The sequence below is a fragment of the Lepidochelys olivacea genome, assembly GCF_965140295.1.
Source record: "Lepidochelys olivacea isolate rLepOli2 genome assembly, chromosome: 9".
NCBI lineage: Eukaryota > Metazoa > Chordata > Testudines > Cheloniidae > Lepidochelys > Lepidochelys olivacea.
The window spans coordinates 390324-411143 of record NC_140419.1 but is presented as its reverse complement, the minus strand read 5'-3'; the positions used below and the strand labels follow the sequence as shown (position 1 = coordinate 411143).

Genomic DNA, 20820 nt, shown 5'->3' with positions numbered 1-20820 from the left:
TGAGGCAGCAGGGTCATATCTTGAGCTCCATGGAGGCACCTCTCCAGGGGACTTCACAGCCGAGCCGACGGGTGCTGCTAGGAGAAAAACTTTACAACAACTGTGCATGCAGCGTGCACACATGTAATTGGAATGGATACGAGCAACGTTTCTTGAAGAACAACAGTTACGAGAAGGTGAGTAACTGTTTTTTCCGCTCTACTCCGCGCTGATTAGGCCTTAACTGGAGTATTGTGTCCAGTTCTGGGCGCCACGTTTCAGGAAGGTTGTGGACAAATTGGAGAAAGTCCAGAGAAGAGTGACTAAAACTATTAAAGGTCTAGTAAACAGGGTCTATGAGGGAAGATTGAAAAAATTGGGTTTGTTTAGTCTGGAGAAGAGAAGACTGAGAGGGGAAATGATAACAGTTTTCAAGTACATAAAAGCTGGTTACAAGGAGGAGGGAGAAAAATTGTTGTTCTTAATCTCTGAAGATAGTACAAGAAGAAATGGGCTTAAATTGCATCAAGGGCCGATTAGGTTGCACATTAGGAAAAACTTCCTACCTGTCAGAGTAGTTAAGCATTGGAATAAATTGCCTAAGGAAGTTGTGGCATCTCCGTCATTGGGTATTTTTAAGAGCAGGTTGGACAAACACCTGTCAGGGATGGTCTAGATTATACTTAGTCCTGCCTTGAGTGCAGGGGACTGGATTAGATGACCAATCGAGGTCCCTTCCAGGTCTGTGATTCTATCTTGGAGTCCTTGTGGATAGTTCTTGTAGTAGGAAGAGAGCCTGAGACATAAAACCTTGTGTCAGAGGCCTGGTGTGAGGCAGAACCTGCTTACAGAGATTGGCAAGAACAGGGCTGATATTGCAGAAATACACATTTCTGGGAGGTGCTAGTGCTCCCGCAGACACATCCCGATGTCAAGTGGTACCAGAGCATCCCAATATCAAGGATGGTACAGGGCATTCCCCAAGGATGGCAGGAGCAGACTCACCCTTCTGGAGGATAAGGTCAGGATGACAGTACGTAATAGAGATGTTTTGATCAAACGAGCATGCACAAGATGATGGGTGATAACTGACTATGTCAAAGGGGCAGTACTAACTTGTTTGTATCGAGTTATAAGGATGTATCTCAGAGGGAGTATCTTTATCTTTTTTCTTAGTGAGGAACGGAAATTCCCACCGTTCACTGAGCTCGTCCATTGTTATGAGCATACATGTATTAGTGGTCTGGTAGAGTCTGCGGGATACTAATACCATGATTTGTCAACAGTAAACATGGCTGAGTGCCTTCGTTCCTTAACGGATCTTGTGGTCATTGGGTGGTTTGCTCAAGCTCTGCCATGCCAGCTGTCTGTGCAGGACTGCGGCGGCACACAGAGGGAACACACACACGCAGCCAAATATCTATCAACATCAAACCTTAGTTCTCTGAAAACATTCACTCATTGTGTGGTGGCAGTCAAAAAAGTGAACAGAACTTTGGGAGTCATTAAGAAAGGGATAGATAATAAGATAAAAAAAATCTTATTGCCTCCATATAAATTCATAGTATGCCCACATCTTTAATACTGAGTGCAGATGTGGTCACCTCATCTCAAAAAAGATATATTGGAATTGGAAAAGGTTCAGAAAAGGGCAACAAAAATTATTGGGGTAGGGAACGCCTACCATATAAGGAGAGATTATGGAGACAGGGACTTTTCAGCTTGGAAAAGAGACCACTAACGGGGGATATGATGGAGATCTATAAAATCATGACTGGTGTGGAGAAATTAAATAAGGAAGTGTTATTTACTCCCTCTCATAACACAAGAGCTAGGGGTCACCATATCAATGATCACCAGTGATCAATGGCTCCATGTCTAGTTGGTAGTGATCAATGGCTCCATGTCTAGTTGGCAGCCGGTGTCAAGTGGAGTGCCCCAGGGGTCGGTCCTGGGGCCTGTTTTGTTCAATATCTTCATAAGTGATCTGGAGGATGGTGTGGCTTGCACTCTCAGCAAATTTGCGGATGATACTAAACTGGGAGGAGTGGTAGATACGCTGGAGGGCAGGGATAGGATACAGAGGGACCTAGACAAATTGGAGGATTGGGCCAAAAGAAATCTGATGAGGTTCAGTAAGGATAAGTGCAGGGTCCTGCACTTAGGACGGAAGAACCCACTGCACAGCTACAGACTAGAGACCGAATGGCTAGGCAGCAGTTCTGCGGAAAAGGACCTAGGGGTGACAGTGGACGAGAAGCTGGATATGAGTGAGCAGTGTGCCCTTGTTGCCAAGAAGGCCAATGGCATTTTGGGGTGTATAAGTATAGCGATATATAGCGAGCAGATGGAGGGACGTGATTGTCCCCCTCTATTCGACATTGGTGAGGCCTCATCTGGAGTACTGTGTCCAGTTTTGGGCCCCACACTACAAGAAGGATGTGGATAAATTGGAAAGAGTCCAGCGAAGGGCAACAAAAATGATTAGGGGTCTGGAGCACATGAGTTATGAGGAGAGGCGGAGGGAACTGGGATTGTTTAGTCTGCAGAAGAGAAGAATGAGGGGGGATTTGATAGCTGCTTTCAACTACCTGAGAGGTGGTTCCGGAGAGGATGGTTCTAGACTATTCTTAGTGGTAGAAGAGGACAGGACAAGGAGTAATGGTCTCAAGTTGCAGTGGGGGAGGTTTAGGTTGGATATTAGGAAAAACTTTTTCACTAAGAGGGTGGTGAAATACTGGAATGCGTTGCCTAGGGAGGTGGTAGAATCTCCTTCCTTAGAAGTTTTTAAGGTCAGGCTTGACAAAGCCCTGGCTGGGATGATTTAATTGGGGATTGGTCCTGCTTTTGAGCAGGGGGTTGGACTAGATGACCTCCTGAGGTCCCGTCCAACCCTGATATTCTATGATTCTGTGATTCTATTATATGAAATTAATAGGCAGGTTTAAAACAAACGAAAGGAAGTATTTTTTTCATACAATGCACAGGTCCTTGCTAGAGGATGTTGTGAAGGCCAAGACTATAACAGGGTTGAAAAAAGAAGTAGAGCAATTCATGGAGGATAGGTCCATCAATGGCTATTAGGCAGGATGGGCAGGGATGGTGTTGCGAGCCTCTGTTCGCCAGAAGCTGGGAACGGGCAATGGGATGGATCACTTGATGATTACCTGTTCTCTTCATTCCCTCTGGGGCATCTGGTATTGGCTGCCATCAGAAGACAGGGTAGTGTGCTAGATGGACCTTTTTTCCGACACAGTATGGCCGTCCTTATGATCTCTGTACAGGGATAGTATATAGCTCTAACTCTCTAGTATATAACTAGAACATAGCCCCTTCCATCTCTAATTAGAAACAAATTTAACTTTCCTATTCTAAAGGGAACTTAAGAAGGAAATCTTAACCATGAGTCTGTTATATAAGAAAATTGAATTAAAATTGGCAGTAACAACTTCAGCTTTATAAAAACCCTCTATACCTTTTGCTACAATTTTATTGGTGTTTCTTCACTTTCTTAATGATGGGAAATGTTTAATCATCTCCGTATAGCTTACAGTGCTGTAGAAATCTCATCTACTGGGAAAAGTTCTAATTATTTTAACAGATATTACAGAATATCTAGTCTTAATAATAAAAGAGTTGCAGGTACTGTGTAAAATGTAAGAACACTTGGTTAAACTTTAGGACTAATTTGTTCTTTTTTTCCAACATTGCAAATTAAAACTTGTCTGACAACCCTAGTTTATTAATGTAAAGTAGTTTTATGCATGCTATTCTCTTGTAGATTAAGTGGAGAATAGATTTCTAAATGTTCAAATTTTAACCTGTCCTTTTTATTACTTTACATTAATAAACTAGGGTTGTCAGAGGAGCAGATTGTGTTGCTCATTAATTGGTCCTAGTTCACCCTACTGGTTTGCACTAAAGGTTCCCTAGTGCACTTTAACACAGTACTGTTTCGAACAGCACCATGTTAGAGCATACCTGCAGTGTCTACATGGACCAATTAATTGTGTAACACATTAGTATAGTTTAGAAATCACACCCTTATAGAGTGCATTTCCTTGCTGTGTTCATCTCTACTAAAATCTTTTAGTTATGTTTCCTCTGACTCCTGTTTTTACATTTTTTTAAAAATTTTTCCTTTAAAGGCAAATCCTCCTCCTGTACTGGTGAATACAGATGCTTTGGAGACTCCAGCATACGTAAGCTTATATTTGCTTTCAACTATTTTATGTGTTTAGAACAAAATATTAATATACAAGTGTTTAGTTTTTCTTCTGTCACTAAAAAGAGAAAGCATGTATCATGACCTACTCTATGGTAGTGTTTGCCTTGTAGCCTGCAGCATCCCATATGTTACAGAGTACAGCTAATGTACCTCAAATTTATGCTGGTGGTTCAAAGATAATAGAATAGTGGCCATATGTCTCAAATAACATTTACAGCCTGAGAATTTCTGTTTGTGTCATACTCTTCCATAAGGTGAAATAAATAGACCTCTTCACCACTATACCTCTGCTATGTCACATGACCCCCTGAGACCAGTGGTTCTCAAATTATGGGGTGGGCCTCCCAAGGGAGGCACAGGAATATATCAAGGGAGGTGTGAGCTGTGTGTGTGTATGTTTTTGTTTTGTTTTTGTTTTGTTTTTTTAAAGAGCTGTGGCTCTCAGCCCCAGGTAGCTGGGGCTCATGCAGAAGGGCCATGCCTATCAGGGAGGTGGGGATAAAGGGGACAGCTGGAACCCCACTGCCCCGGGGCTGACAGCCGGAGCCCCACCACCTGGGCTTGGGATTCCCCCTCCCCCCCCCCATACACACCCATCTGGAGGCAGTGGGGCTCTGCGGTTGTAGCAGCAGCGCAGAAATAAAGGTGGCAGTGGGGCACTAAACCTGCTGTGAAAAGCGATATGGACAAATAGCACTTTTCACACTGCCTCCCTTCCATGCTGCTGCTGCTGACGTGGCCCAGCCAGCAGCCACTGCTCTCTGCTTTGCCTTCAGAGCTGAGTGGCAGTATATGTACTTGGGGAGGGGGGCGTAAATGAGTATAGACACAAAGAAGGGGTCGGGGGGCCCTGATATAATAAGTTTGAGAACCACAGCTTGAGATCTTATGGTGGTAGCAGTTTCTGCAGTCTGTTTCATCAGACTTTTAATTTTCTAAAAGTATGCATTAATATTGTATTATTTCTGCCTGAATCATTAAATCAATAACTGTAGATATGTGGGGATGAAAATTAGTCTTAATTTCAGTTCATCTTTACCTGCTGTGGGAGCACTGCTCACAGTTCTGTAGTTAAAGATGAGCTGAGTTTTGCACTTAAAGGAGGGAATTAACTATTTTGTTATACAGTATATGAAGAATACAATATATTCTCAAATTACAGTACTTACTCTTTTTGAGTACAGAACAAGTTTTCTGAGAATTTACAACTAAATCCATTAATTAGTTTGAATTCTAATCACTTAAAAATCAGTCATGGAAGAAATTTAGCACCTGGTGCTGGATCTTTTTTCTCCTAAATGTTCTTAATACCAAATGAGTCTTCATACTTCCCGTGTGGTTAACTCTCTGAAACCTTGTCCACAGGCTACTTTAGAAAATTATTTTTTAAGATTAGTGGTAATTTTTTGCCGTTATTTTTCATAGCTGAAATCTTATCTCTTAGTATAGGCTGATGAATACTTTTCTTCTACAGAGCATTCAACACAGAACTGCCCTCTTTCAAAATGGATATCAGCTCCCTTTGTTCCCAGTAGAACTACAGCCACAGTGGCCCTTAGCAAAAGTGCCCCTTTTCAAAATGGCTACTGTCTCTAGAGAGCATTGCTCCTAATAAGAGTGAAGGCAAGGTGTGCTCTCACTAAGATGGTATCTCGCCACTGCTCGAGTCTGGGCCAAAGTAGCCAGAGTGTACTAGTGAATCTGGCCCTAAAATTAAAATGAAAAAAAAGTAAGATTCTTGCTACATATCTTAACATAATTAGAAATATCCCATTAACATTTTTGGGGGGGGGGGTTCTTTTTTAGTCTTCACTTATGAAATTTTAAAATCAAGGAAAGTCCCAATTAAAAATTACATTAAAGTGAAGTAAAATTGAGAATACATACTAGTGCTTCAGACATGTTGCTGCCTTTTTTCTCTTGGGTGGTGTTCTATTGATCCTCTTTATTGTCCATATACCCTGATGCTTCTTACTCGCTTACATCAGGCCAGCTGATGGTCAAGGTGAGTTCAAATCCTCCTGGTCTTGTCCTTGGCCTGATCTGTGCCAGCTGTTTGCTACTACCCTGCAGTTGGCTTTGGTTTCATCTCCACTGTTGTCTTGCGTCTGTAGCTACATCATAAGACCTGTGTCCCAGTGCATCTTGGACTGCTGCCTTTGCCATTGCTTTGTGTAGCAGTTTGATGGTTGAAAACAGACATGTTCCCTTGTGTGTAATGGTCTCAGGTCCTTGGCTCCTTTGTTATAGTGCGCCTGGCTGCCTAACTTGGCATTCTCTTAAGTATTTCTCTGTACTGTCAGCATTCCTTTGTGGGGCTGCAGCAGAATCCTCATGGGAAGTCATTCTTGGTTCTCTGTCCCATCAGTGCCTGTGCTTGGGCTCCTCTCTAATTCCTGGGAGGAAGTATTGCAATGGTCCAACACTGCCAGGTAGGGAAATCTTCCTGTCTTTGCTATCAGTCTCTTGGCTGTCTTTACTGTTGACTCTGTCTGTCTTTTGCTTTATGGTTATACAGTGGAAGACCAATTATGCTCAAATTCTTATTTAAAACTGAAGTCTTTGAATAATGGAAGAGGAGATGCTGGAACAAAATTGATTATTTAAAAAGTAATAGGTCATCAGGCCCAGATAGTATGCTCTTCAGGGTTTTGAAGGAGTTTAAGAATTAAGTTAGTGAGCTGCTAGCAATAATATGCAGACTCCTAAAATACTGCTACTCTTCTGAAGGATTGGAGGGTGACAAATGTTGTAAATGTTTTGTTTAAAAGGCTCTAGGGATGATCTAGGGAATTCACACCAGTAAGGCTTACATCTGTAATTGGCCAATTGATTGAAATGATCATTTAAAAAAGAATAATAAAACACCTGGAAGGTCATAGTATGGTAGGGTCTATCCAGCACAGTTTCTGCAAGGGAAATTTGTCTTTCACTGTTCTCTTAGAATTAGTTGAATGTGTCAGTATGGTAGTGGAAAAAGGAGAACTGGAAGACATAATTTACTTTGGCTGTCGAAAGGCCTTTGGAAGGCTACCTTATAAGAGGCTGCTTAAGAAACTAAGAGTCATGGGATGAGAGGAAAAGTGTCATGGATCAAAAATTGGCTGAGAGAGAAAATAGAGTGTACAATCTGAGAGTCAGTTTGCTTCATGACAAATGGTTGACAATGGGAGTGCCACAAGGTTGTGTGTCAGGTCTCAGTATTCTTTAATATATTCATTGATGACATGGAAAGGACATTTAGTAGTGATGTAGCAAAATTTTCTAATGACACAACATTGTTTATGTTAGTCAAGACTAGAGAACACCGTGAAGAACTTCAGAAGAACTGACCAAGCTTGCTGAATGGACAATACAATGTCAAATAAAACTCAGTGTAAATAAATGCGAAGTAATGCATTTTGGGGAAAAAATTTTGAACAACTCCCTACAACTTACAAGGTTCTAAATGAGTTGTATCACCTCAAGAAATGAACCAGGGTATCATTTTAGACATCTGAGTGAAGACCTCTGTTCACCATGCAGTAGCAGTCCAGAAAGCTAACAAGATCTTAGTACACACAGGGAATGGGATGATGAATAAAATGAAGAATAGTTTAATGACTTTATATAAAGCAGTAATGTGGCCTCATCTGTAACACTGCATGCAGTACTGGGCACTCCATTTTAAAGGGATATTGCAGAACTAGAAAGGGTTAAGAGAAGGGCAACAGCAATGTTAACTGGCCTGGTAAAAAAAACTCATGCAAAGAGAGAGTGAAAAGGCTGGGATTGCTTACCTTTGAAAAGAGATGAATAAGAGAACGAGATAAAAGTATACAAAATAGTGAATGGTCTACAGAAGGCAGATCTGGAACTTCTGTTCTCCCTATATTATAATGCAAGAACATTGAGACATTCAATGAAATAGAAAGGCAGCAAATTTAAAACTGATTACTGTACAGGAAATATGTTTTCACACAGCGCATAGATTGTGGAACACATTGCCACAAATTACTGAGGCCAAGAACTTGACGAGATTCAAAATGGAATTGGTCATATGGATACAATAATTTTCTGAATTGTTATAGCAGAGCATTAGCTCTGTTACAGTTAAGGTTGAGCATTTTTTTCTGTTTTAAGGTCAGCTATTTTAAGTGCTCCAAGCTCCATATGGTTACTTGCATCATCTTGAAATTTGCCATGGTTTTGGCTGTGCAAGGTACTGTTGGTAGTGCAGTGGAGTCATTTAGCAAGGGCTTTCTGAGGTACCACCTCCCAAAAAACATATGAAAATCAAATGGTTCTTAAAAGGTTTTTTTGCGCACACTTGGGGCTCAAACCATGGCTCTAATAATCCCCCAATTTATCTCATTCTATCAGCATTTATCTTAGCTAAAGTATGGCTAAATTAAATGATTAGTTATTAAATTAAGTTACTAAATGGAGAGCTTGAATCTACAAGTCGCTTTTCCCAAACAGATTAAAATGCGGATGTGCAGCAAGACTAGGGCTCTTGTAACAATCAAAGTTTTCAGGCAGTCTGTCACTAAGTGAATGACTCAAGGGTATGGATTCTGCATCACGACTCTCCTTCAGCTTCCTGCTGGTATATGCACTCCTCAGAGCCCCTCCATCTTCCTATCTCCACAAGTTTAACAGGGGCATGAAATGGCAAGGACGAGGGTGGAACTGGGGATGGATGGTCTTGGAGCAGCGAGCACGATGGAGGGAATGTTGAAGGAGTTGGAGCAGTAGTAGGGGAGTCTGAGTAACTGGAGAGAGATGGAGGTCAAAGCAGTGAGGAGAAATAGAGAGTGTGTGTGTGTGTGTGTGTGAAGAGTAATTGGAAGAGTGCAGGAAAGAGCTGGGTGGAAGGAGGGGTCAATGCTGTACAGTGGGTGAGGGAGGGGACTTCAGTTCTGTCCTCCCCAAACCCCCACATCCCTCAGTCAATGACAGATATCTGTCTGGACCCCATCACACTGTAGCTTCTGAGCACCTTGCAGTTTTAATGTATTTATCCTCACAGCACCCTCCTTGTACAATGGAGTTAGGAATGTGCTGTTTTCTCCATTTTACAGATAGAAACTGAGACACAGAGACTAAAGAACTTACCCAAGGTCATACAAAAGGAAGTCTGGAGCAAGGGACTGGACCCTGGTTTCCCAAGTCCGTGATCTTGACCTCTGCATCCTCCTCCTTCTCATTACCTCCCTTCAAAAAATGCTCCCACGGACTTCATGCTAGTCCTAGCATCCTCTCCCTATCTTCTCAGCTTCTGGGCCCCATGCTTATGACTGCCTATCCAGTGGAAGAGGGCTGAGGAGGGAGAGCCTGACTGTGCTGGGCAAGCAGAGAGAAGACAAGATGATGCAGAGGCAGTGAAGGAACCAACATGCAGCCATTGCATTTTGTGGCTGAGATAAACGTTGCCAAGCAATCAGGAGCAGTGGAGGAGGAGGGTTGTACTGTGAAATATGGGGAGGCTGAGAAATGATTTTAAAAAACAAAACAAGAAAATTGAGTGCCCAAAACTTTGTTAATGCAGAGTTAAGGTTGGCCAAGTAGTGCCTCATGTTCTTCCAGAACATGGTGAGTTGGATAACTTAATTCTGTATGGTTTCAGAGTAGCAGCCATGTTAGTCTGTATTCGCAAAAAGAAAAGGAGTACTAGTGGCACCTTAGAGACTAACAGATTTATTTGAGCATAAGCTTTCGATGAAGTGAGCTGTAGCTCACGAAAGCTTATGCTCAAATAAATCTGTTAGTCTCTAAGGTGCCACTAGTACTCCTTTTCTTAATTCTATATGTCCTGGTTTTCAGAGATTTAAAGTACCCACCACTTCTACAGTGCTGCCTCCTAGAGCTGGCAATAGCTTTTAGGAATAGTTCAGTAAGGGTGGTGCGAAGATGAACAGACTACTAAGGGAAGTGGTGGATTCTCAGTCTCTTGAAGTTTTCAAGACAAATTTGGATGTCTTTCTGAAAGATGCTTTAGCCTAATACAAGGTATTAGGCTCAAGACACCAGTTACTAGATGCCCCAAAAGCCGCAATCAAGGAGGCCACACTGGTTAAAAACAACAACCTGACTTAGAGGGAATGTGAAGGCAGTTATAAATTAAATATCTCCATGTAAAGCAAATGGCAGAAATGTTCAATAAATATTTCTTTTCAGTATTTGGGGGGAAAAAGATGATATTGTCATGTCTGATGACAAAACACTTTACCTTCCAGTAGTAGCTCAGGAGGATGTTAAAAGCAGCTTCTAAAGTTAGACATTTTTAAATCAGAGGGTCCAGATAATTTGTATCCAAAAGTCCTTCTTTAGGTGATGGTCCCTATATGGATTCCAAACATGGGGTACGCATGTGTGACACGTGCTGCAGCCAGAACAGTTCTGTAGCAGTTGTGTATTGTCCTCGTGTCTGCAGCTGAGGTTATAAGAGGCTGTGCGGGTTGACGCACCTCTAGTTCCCTCTTATTGCTGCATGGCCAGAGTTGGAACCTCTGTTCCTCTGTGTTCTTAGCCTAGCTAAGAGAGTTGGTTGTCTGTTCCTCCTTCTTGTATATAGTTGTAGATAGTAATTTTTCTTGTTTTTGTTGAGTATTAGTGTTTTAGTTAGTTAGGTTTGCTTTCAGACTTCTTCCACTGTTAGGGAGACCTCCTCTCCTGGGGATTATGCCCCAGCAAGTTGGCTTCAAAAACTGTGCTTCATGCCCACGCTTCTTTTCCGTGAGCAGTGAGTACCAACAGTGCCTATAGTGCCTCAGTGAAACCCATGTCATTGCCCGCTGACAAAGGAGCCTGCTGGACTGTAAAATGTTGATTTTCAATAACCCTTGGAACACTGGTGACTGGACAAAAGCTAGTGTTGTAGCAGTATTTTAAAAGGGTGAACAGAACGACCCAGGCAATCCTAGACCTGTCAGTCTGACTTGGATCTTGGACAGAATAATGGAACAGCTAATATAGGAATCAATTAATAAAGAATCACAAGCGTAAGATAACTAATACCAATCAAAATGGTTTTATGGAAAATGGATTCTGTCAAACTAACTGGATATTTTTGATGAAATTACAAGATTAATTGATAAAGGTAATAATGTTGATGTAATATAATTCTGTGACACATTTGATTTGGTACTGTGGTGTCTTTTTTGGGGTACCCTAAATTGTGAGCCCTGTGTTCCTTCTCTGCCTCAGCAAGTGAGTGTTTTGCTGCTACTAAGCCGTGTGTTGGCTTCCTCACACACCAGCCTGTCTGGCTTGCCAGCCAACTCATCAGACTCCGTCAGTCCAAACCCTGCCTTGCAGGTAACAGTCAGTGAATCCCCATTTCTGAGTTTACCAGGGACGTCTTCCTGGAGTATTCAGTCCCTCTCAGTGGACTTTCACAGAAGTTAAGTTGTCTTCCTCTGATGAGACAGAGTATTCACCAGTCTTTTTGGCTAGCTGAGGACTCCGCCTCCAGTTTAATGCACAGCCCTGAGATTGTTCTGTAATACAGCAAGAATAAGTTTATTAACTTATTAAAGAATATTAATTATTTATTAACTTAAGAATAGAGGTTTAGGTGATACTAAGCAAGAATAAGACAGACTGGTATAGTTACAAGCAAAACAAAACATGTTTTCTAGTGACTAAAAGTTAATTTCCGGAAGTTACAATCTTGTCTAAGCATGTTTCTCACTTCCATTAAGTCTGCACATCTTGATGTGCAGAAAGAATAGCAAATATGGCAAGCGGCCAGCTTGGCTTAACAGTGAAATCTTCAATGAACTTCGACACAAAAAGGAAGCTTACAAGAAGTGGAAACTTGGTCAGATGACTAGGGAGGAGTATAAAAATATAGCTTGAGCATGCAGGGGTGTAATCAGGAAGGCCAAAACACAACTGGAGTTGCAGCTAGCAAGGGATGTGAAGGGTAACAAAAAGGGTTTCTACAGGTATGTTAGCAACAAGGAAAAGGTCCAGGAAAGTGTGGGACCCTTAATGAATGGGGGAGGCAAGCTAGTGACAGATGATGTGGAAAAAGCTGAAGTACTCAATGCTTTTTTTGCCTCAGACTTCACAGATAAGATCAGCTCCCACACTGCTGTCTTGGGCAACACAGTATGGGGAGGAGATGATCAGCCCTCAGTGGTTAAGGACTATTTAGAAAAGCTGGACATGCACAAGTCCATGGGTCCAGATCTAATGCATCCGAGGGTGATGAGGGAGTTGGCGGATGTGATTGCAGAGCCATTGGCCATTATCTTTGAAAACTCTTGGCAGTCGGGAGAGGTCCTTTAAAAAAGGGAAGAAGGAGAACCCGGGGAACTACAGACAGGTCAGCCTCACCTCAGTCCCTGGAAAAATCATGGAGCAGGTCGTCAAGGAAACCATTTTCAAGCACTTGGAGGAGAGGAAGGTGATCAGGAACAATCAACATGGATTCACCAAGGGCAAGTGATTCCTGGCCAACCTGATTGCCTTCTATGATGAGATAACTGGCTCTGTGGATATGGGGGAAGCAGTGGATGTGATATATCTTGACTTTTAGCAACGCTTTTGATACGATCTCCCACAGTATTGCCAGCAAGTTAAAAAAGTATGGATTGGATGAATGGACTAGAAGGTGGATAGAAAGCTGGCTAGATTGTTGGGCTCAACAGATAGACATCAAGCTGTTGATCACTAATTGTCAGCTGGTATCAAGCAGAGTGCCCCAGGGGTTGGTCCTGCAGCTGGTTTTGTTCAATATCTTTATTAATTATCTGGATGATGGGATGGATTGCACCCTCCGCAAGTTCACAGATGACACTAAACTGGGGGCAGAGGTAGATACGCTGGAGGGTAGAGGTGGGATCTAAAGTGACCTAGACAAATTGGAGGATTGGGCCAAAAGAAATCTGATGAGGTTCAACAAGGATGGAAGAATCCCATGCATCACTACAGGCTGGGGACCAAGTGGCTAAGCAGCACTTCTGCAGAAGAGGACCTGGGGATTACAGTGGATGAGAAGCTGGAAATGAGTCAGCAGTGTGCCCTCGTTGCCAAGAAGGTTAATGGCATATTGGGCTGCATTAGTAGGAGCATTGCCAGAAGACCGAGGGAAATGATTATTTGGCACTGGTGAGGCCACATATGGAGTACTGCTTCCAGTTTTGGGGCCCCCTACTAAAGAAAGTATGGGGACAAATTGGAGAGAGTCCAGTGGAGGCCAGCGAAAATGATCAGGGGGCTGGGCACATGACTTACGAGGAGAAGCTGAGGGAACCTGGCTAGTTTAGTCTGCAGACGAGAAGAATGAGGGGGGATTTGATAGCAGCCTTCAGTTACCTGAAGGAGGGTTCCAAAGAGGATGGAGCTTGGCTGTTGTCAGTGGTGGCAGATGACAGAACAAGGAGTAAAGGTCTCAAGTTGAAGTGGGGGTGGTTTAGGTTGGATATTAGGAAACACTGTTTCACTAGGAAGGTGAAGCACTGGAATGCGTTACCTAGGGAGGTGGTGGAATCTTTATCCTTAGAGGTTTTTAAGGCCCAGCTTGACAAAACCCTGGCTGGGATGATTTAGTTGGTGTTGGTCCTGTCTTAGACAGGGGTTGGACTAGATGACCTTCTGAGGTCTCTTCCAACCCTAATCTTCTATGAATCCAGCAACTCTTGCCTTCCCGACCAAGAGGATTCAGCTTTCAAAGGCTCAGAGGGTGATGTATGCTATCATCCCCTCAGTGATGGATAAAGGCTATGATTTAGTCATGGGTATTTTTAGTAAAAGTCATGGACAGGTCATGGGCAAGACAAAAATTCACAGGCTGATGACCTGTTCATGACTTATACTGTAAATACCCCGACGGGCTGCCGTTGGGGGGCATCCTGAGGGGCTGCTTCTGGGGGGAACGCAGGGCCAGCCGTAGCACCAGTTGTTGGGGACTGCCTGAGGAACAGCTATTCCGGCCACCCAGTCACCGCTGCCAGGGGCTGACTGGGGAAGCGTCTGCACCAGCCATCCAGGACCACCTCAGGCTGTGGTTGCACTGGCCGCCCGGGCACCACTGCCAGGGGCTGCCCAGGGAAGCAGCTACTCCGGCCACATGCGGACTGTTGCCAGGGGCACCCAAGCAGTGGCCAGTGCCGGAGCAGCTGGCTGCAGAGCCACTTCAGGGTTGCCTTTCGCTGGGGCCACCTGACCAGCTGGCCCCAGAGTCAGCTGCTTGGGCAGCCCTGATGTCAGCCACACTGGCTCCTGCAGACGTCACAGAGATTGCAGAAAGTCATGGAATCTCTGACTTCCGTGACCTCCATGACAAACACGGAGCCCTAATGGTGGATAATTGAAATGTCTGTCCCCTTATGTGACCCATGGTCTTTTGTCTCTGTTTCAAGAGCCAGGAAGGTTTCCTGGAGTGCAGAATCTGTTCCTTGTTGTGATCATTAGGCTGTATTTTCCCCTGCTCATTAGCTTGATGGCTTTGTTTACCTGGATATAGCGTGTATGATTACCTGCCTTGTGGGTAGGTGGCATATGTGTGCATTTGGTGGAAGCAACTCGTGGCCTTCAGAGACCAAGTACAGGCTCTTGCCAGGGGGTGTTGTGAAAGCCAGTACTATAACTGGGTTCAAAAGGGAGCTAGATAGATTCATGGAAGATAGGTCCATCAATGGCTGTTAGCCATGATGGGCAGGAATGGTGTCCTTAGCTTCTGTTTGCCAGAAACTGGGATTGGGTGATAGGGCATCAATCACTTGATGATAACCTGTCTGTTCATTCCCTTTGGGGCACCCGCCATTGGCCACTGTCAGAGGACAGGATACTGGGCTTGTTGGACCTTTGGTCTGACCCAGTATGGCCATTCTTATATCCCACCCCTAGTGTAACTGACTCTGTGCTGTTGAAAGTCTTGGGGAAGGAAAAGCTGGAGCAAAGGGAAACCATCCCGTAGTTGGGACCCTCCTTTCAGGTATCATGATATCCTCTCATACTGAGTATAACCCTCCAGGAGAGGGTCTCTCAGTTATTAGGAAGAGACAAGTAATAGTAATGCGGGATTCGATTATTAGAAATATAGATAGTTTGGGTTTGTGATGACTGAGAGAACCACATGGTGAATTGCCTGCTGGATGCTAAGATTGCAGAGCTTTTAAGACATGTAGATATACTTATGTGCAGTACAAGGGAGGAAGCAGTGATCATGGAACCAGTGACATAGGGAAAGGTAAGAGAGGTCCTGGAAACCAAATTTAGGCTGCACGGTAAGAGATTAAAGTCTAGGACCTCCATGGTATTCTCTAAAAAGCTTCCAATTCCATTCAGAGAGCCAGTTAGATAGGTAGAACTGCAGGGTCTCAATGCATGGATGAGTTGATGGTGTTAAGAGGAGGGATTTAGATTTATTAGGAAGTGGGGAACCTTTTGGGAAAGGAGGAGCCTACACTGGAAGGGCGGGCTCCACCTAAACCAAAATGGAACCAAATTGTGGGCATATAAAATTAAAAAGGTAAAAGAGGAGTTCTTAAACTAAAAGGTAGGGGAAAGCTGACAGGTGAAGAGGAGCACATGGTTCATACAATGACATTCCTTCGGGGAGGATTTATTGAAGGGGATTCTCTATATCCTAGTAAAAGGAGAGAATAGAAGTTGAGAAAGTAGAGGTAGGAGCTGAAGAGAAATAGACAAATGAAAGAGTCCCAATCAGTTATGTCACAGAGAGGCAAGCAACTGAATATTGACAAAATGCACAAGTACTTGTATACAAAAGCAAGAAGTCTAAATACTAAAATGGGTGAACTAGAGTGCCTGGTATTAAAGGAGGAAATTGATATAACAGGCATCAAAAAAACTTGGTACAACAATGATAATCAATGGGACATGGTAATAGCACAGTACAAAATATACAGGAATTACAGATAGGCCACGTTGGTGGAGGAGTGGCACTATATGTGAAAGGAAGCAGAGTCAAATAGTAAAAAAATCATAAATGAATCAGACTGCACCATAGAATCTTTATGGACAGAAATTCCATGCTTGATAATAAGATAATAGTAGGAATATTCTGCTTACGACTTGACCAGGATGGTGACAGTGTAAGAGGTGAAGACAGCTGGACCACTCAGTAGCAGGAACCCTAATGTAAATTACGTTTATCATCATTCAGAGGGGGCAGATACCAAAGAAAACGACACCTTTGCATTTAATTTCGAATAAGGGAACTATACAAAAATGAGGAAGTAAATGGAAATTATTTATCCCTAGCCTCTGTTTGTCAGAGGGTGGAGATGGATGGCAGGAGAGAGATCACTAGATCACTCCCTCTGGGGCACCTGGCTTTGGCCACTGTCGGTAGACAGGATGCTGGGCTGGATGGACCTTTGGTGTCACCCAGTATGGCCATTCTTATGTTCTAAATTAAAAGGAACAATCACAAGAGTGAAATGCCTGCAAGCTTCATGGAAACCATTTAAAAACACCGTATTTAAGGCTAAGATTTTGTCACAGTTATTTTTAGTAAAAGTCAGATGGGTCATGGGCAATAAATAAAAATTAACATAAGTCCATGACCTGTCTATGACTTTTACGAAAAAATAACTGGGACGAAATGGGGCTGAGCCTGACCCCTGCTGCATGAGAGAGGGAGGTGGCTGGGGCTCCGGGTTCTCCCTGGTGCCCGAGGTGGCTGGGAGTCCCGGGGGTCCACACCACCCATGGCGGCCGAGAGCTCTGGGGCTGGCGGCTGGGAGCTCTGGGTCCCCCCATGGCAGTTGGGAACTCATGGGGCACCCCATTTGCTGACAGCTCCAGCCCCACCACCCCAGGGCTGGAGCAGAAAATGTCCCAGATTCCATAACATTTGTGATATAATTTTAGCCTTAATCATAATAGATGCTCAAACTAAATGTATACCCCAAATTAAAAAGACAGACTGTCAGAGGCCATCATGGCTTAATAGCAGAGTAAAAGAGATGCCTACAGTCAAGAAGGCATCCTTTTAAAATTGGAAGTTAAATTCTACTAAGTAAAATAGAAAGGAGCATAAACTCTGTCAAGTGTAAAAGTATAATTAGGGAGGTCAAATAATAATTTGAAGAATAACTGCAAAAGACAAAACAACCATTTTTTAAAAAAAATACATCGGAAGCAGGAAGCGTGCCAAAACAGTTAGTGAAGCCACTGGTTTATCAAGGTGCAGAAGGAACACTCAAGGAAGACACAGTAGTTGTGGAGCAACTAAATGACTTATTTGCATCAGTCTTCACTGCAGTGGATGAGAGGGAGATTCCCACACTTAAGTCATTCTTTTTAGGTGACAGATTTGAGGAATTGTCCCAGATTGAGTTGTTGATAGAGGAGGTTTTGGAACAAATGGATAAAATAATAAGTCACCAGAACCAGATGGTATTCACCCCAGAGTTCTGAAAGAACTCCCCTATGAAATTGCAGAACTACTAAATGTGGTATGTAACCTGTAGCTTAAATCAGTCCCTGTATCAGGTGACTGGAGAATAGCCAATGTCGATTTTTTTTTAAATGGTTCCAGATGCTATCCTGGCAATTACAGGCCAATCAGCCTAACTTCAGTACCAGGTAAATTGGTAGAAACTATAATAAAGAACAGAATTGTCAGACACATAAATGAACACAATATGTTGGTGAAGAGTCAGCATGGTTTTTGTAAAGGGAAATCAGGTCTCAACAATATCTCAGAATTCTTTGAAGGTGTCAACCAGCACGTGGACAAGGGAGACCCAGTGGATAGCATGTACTTGGACTTTCAGAAAGCCTTTGGCAAGGGTCCTTTCCGGAGTCACTTAAGCAAAATAAGCAGTAATGAGATCAGAGGGAAGGTCTCTTGTGGATTAGTAACTGGTTAAAAGATAGGAAACAAAAAGCAGGACTAAATGGTCAGTTTTCACAATGGAAAGTGGTAATAGAGGGGTCTTCCAAGGATCTGTAAAGCAACCTGTGCTGTTCAACATTTATGAATATGATCTAGAAAAGGAGGTTGAACAGTCAGGTGGAAAGATTTTCAGGGATACAAAATTACTCAAGATAGTTAAGTCCAAAGTAGACTGCAGATTTACAAAGGGATCTCAGAAAACTGGGGGACTGGGCAACAAAATGGTAGATGAAATTCAGTGTTGATAAATGCAAAGTTATACACATTGGAAACATAATCGCAACTATACATACAAAATGATGGAGTCTAAGTTAGCTGTTACCTCTCAAGAAAGAGATCTTGGAGTCATTGTGGGTAGTTTGATCAAATGCTTTAAGAAATGTGCAGTGGCAATGAAAAAAGCTAATAGAATGTTAGGAACTGTTAGGAAAGGAATAGATAATAACAGAAAATATCATAATCTCAAAATATAAATCCATGGTATGCTCACACCTTAGATACTGCATGCAGTTCTGGTGACCCCATCTCCTAAAAGATATATTAGAATTGGAAAAGGTGTAGAGAAGGGCAACAAAAATGATTAGGGGTATGGAACAGTTTCCATCTGGAGAGAGATTTACATTGCAACAGCCCTGGGGCTGGGCTGATTGTCAAAGCTATTCCTGCCCAAATGTGTACCATAGATGGTTAAGGTGGCTGGATATATCAGGTATATCCTCAGTTGTGGGCAGGGTGGATAAAAATAAATGATTTTAAAAAAAAATCTGATTTTTTTTTTAATTTAAATTGGATTTTTTGGATAAAAGGCTTTTTGAGGAAAAGACTTATCTAAAGATAGTTTTAATTAAGATACATTATAGCTCAAAGATGATCTCATCATGGAATAGGGATTATAAATTCGAATTCTATAGTATGAAACAATATATTCATGTAATGTTTAAGAAAAGTTTTGTAAATGAATTCCAATAGTTGGTGGATTAGGGACCCAATTTTATGGGGTTCCAGGGGATTCTGTATAGATTATTTAGGTTAATCTTTCTATCTACCCAATGGGACTCAGTGCTCAGTCCAGAAGATACCATCAGAGATGCATAGTTTTGCAGTTCTCAAACTGTGGATTTGTGTCTCCAGGGATAATATGCTTGTTAACAGCAAAAATGTTTTAAAATAAATAAATAATATATAGAGGTGAGAAATAACAGACCTCAACCCTATTGTCCCTCTGCAAATGTGTACACAGAGTCAATCCCTTACCTCTCTCTAAAAGTGCAAAGTTTCAAAAAAGTTCAATGAATAGAAGATTGTTGGGGGCAGAATAAATCTAGACAAGGAGAAGAAGTCTGGAGATAAATGTGAGAAGGGAGGGACAGGCAGTAGAAACAAAAGTGAAACTGTTTGAGCAGCATATTCCAGAAGTCTTGAGGTCTTTCTGAGTGTAGCCTTCATTGATTTGAGATCTACCATCCCATTCTCTCACTAGAAGGGAAAACCTATAATGGCAGAAAGCCATAAAAGAGACCCAGTTTGGGAATATTTTAATGAAGTTGCTCTACCTGTGGGTAAGACAGGCATGCATGCAAAATGCAAACAGTGCAACAAAGAAATGCAAGGCCCAGTTGCCCGAATGAAACAACGTCATGAGAAGTGTTCCTTCTCAGGAGGAAGCTGTGTTGAAGACGACGAAAGGAGCATGTCTGAACATGCAGGATCTTCAGGTTGGTAAACTTTTCTATTTCATAGTTCTTTCTTAAGGACTGCCTGTCTTCCTTCTGGACTATTCTTGAATTCTCATGTTTGAGCAAAAAAATGTAGTTGTTACTCTATGGTCCTGTCATTTTAGATGCAGTTGTGATAAAAAATAAACAGCTGAAATAGGCAGAACTTCCTTTTTCAGTTTCACCTTTAAAGTAGTACTGAGTGTCAGTGAATGCAATGAGTAATACTAAATGAGCAGTGTGGTAATAATAATTAAATAACTGCATTGACTTAGTTTAGGAGAATCCATCCTCAACATACAGGATTCTGAAGACTATCCACTTTCAAGATCACCATCATTTTCTATAGTTTCAGAGTTATCTGCCAATGATAGTTTTTCAGTCACACCATATATGTCATATAGCCACAGTATATCACCTAGCAAAAAGAAGAAAAATCTCCATCATTCAGAAACAACCATAATAAATTTGTGATAAGAACCAGCAGATTACAAAAAGCGTTAATTGAGGAAAAAGTTGCCTGATTTATTTATGCAACAAATTCTCCTTTCTGTATGATTGAGAACCCATGCTTCATTAACATGGTTCAGTCATTAAGACCAGGATATGTTGGATAAAGTGTATGAAAGAGAAATTGAGCAGTATGCAAAAGGTCTAGAGGGTGAAATTTTTAACCTGAGTCTTGATGGATGGAGTAATGTCCACAATATGTGCTTGTGTGACGACAGAAGAAGGGAATGTCTTCCTTACAGAAACAATTGATAAATCAGGAAATGCACACCCAGCAGAATACTTACAAGAAGTTGCAGTAAAAGCTATAACAAACTGAAAAAAAATTCAAATGTCAGGTACGCAGCTTGGTCACAGACAATGCCAAAAATGTATCCTAGATGAGAAGAAATTTAGCAGAGATTTGCAAGCTAATAACATATGGTTGCAATGCTCATTTGATGCGCCTCCTAGCCAAAGACTTCGGTGTTCCAGAAATAAAGGCTAATGTTGTTGAAATTGCAAAATGCTTCCGTAACAACCACTTT

General features: G+C 42.3%; 1 protein-coding gene across 14 annotated transcripts in view; it reads left to right on the top strand.

Moving 5' to 3' along the window:
• The window catches only part of DLG1 (discs large MAGUK scaffold protein 1), a 427573-nt gene that overhangs the window by 189615 nt on the left and 217138 nt on the right, over positions 1 to 20820 (top strand). For 10 of the 14 annotated variants that reach the window (XM_084638875.1, XM_084638874.1, XM_084638873.1 and 7 more), the window contains one exon: positions 4128 to 4181. The exons of the other annotated variants lie outside the window; for them this stretch is intronic. In XM_084638875.1, coding sequence (XP_084495001.1) covers positions 4128 to 4181 — 54 coding nt within the window. The remainder of the gene's footprint in view (positions 1 to 4127; positions 4182 to 20820) is intronic. 14 annotated transcript variants of the gene reach the window in all.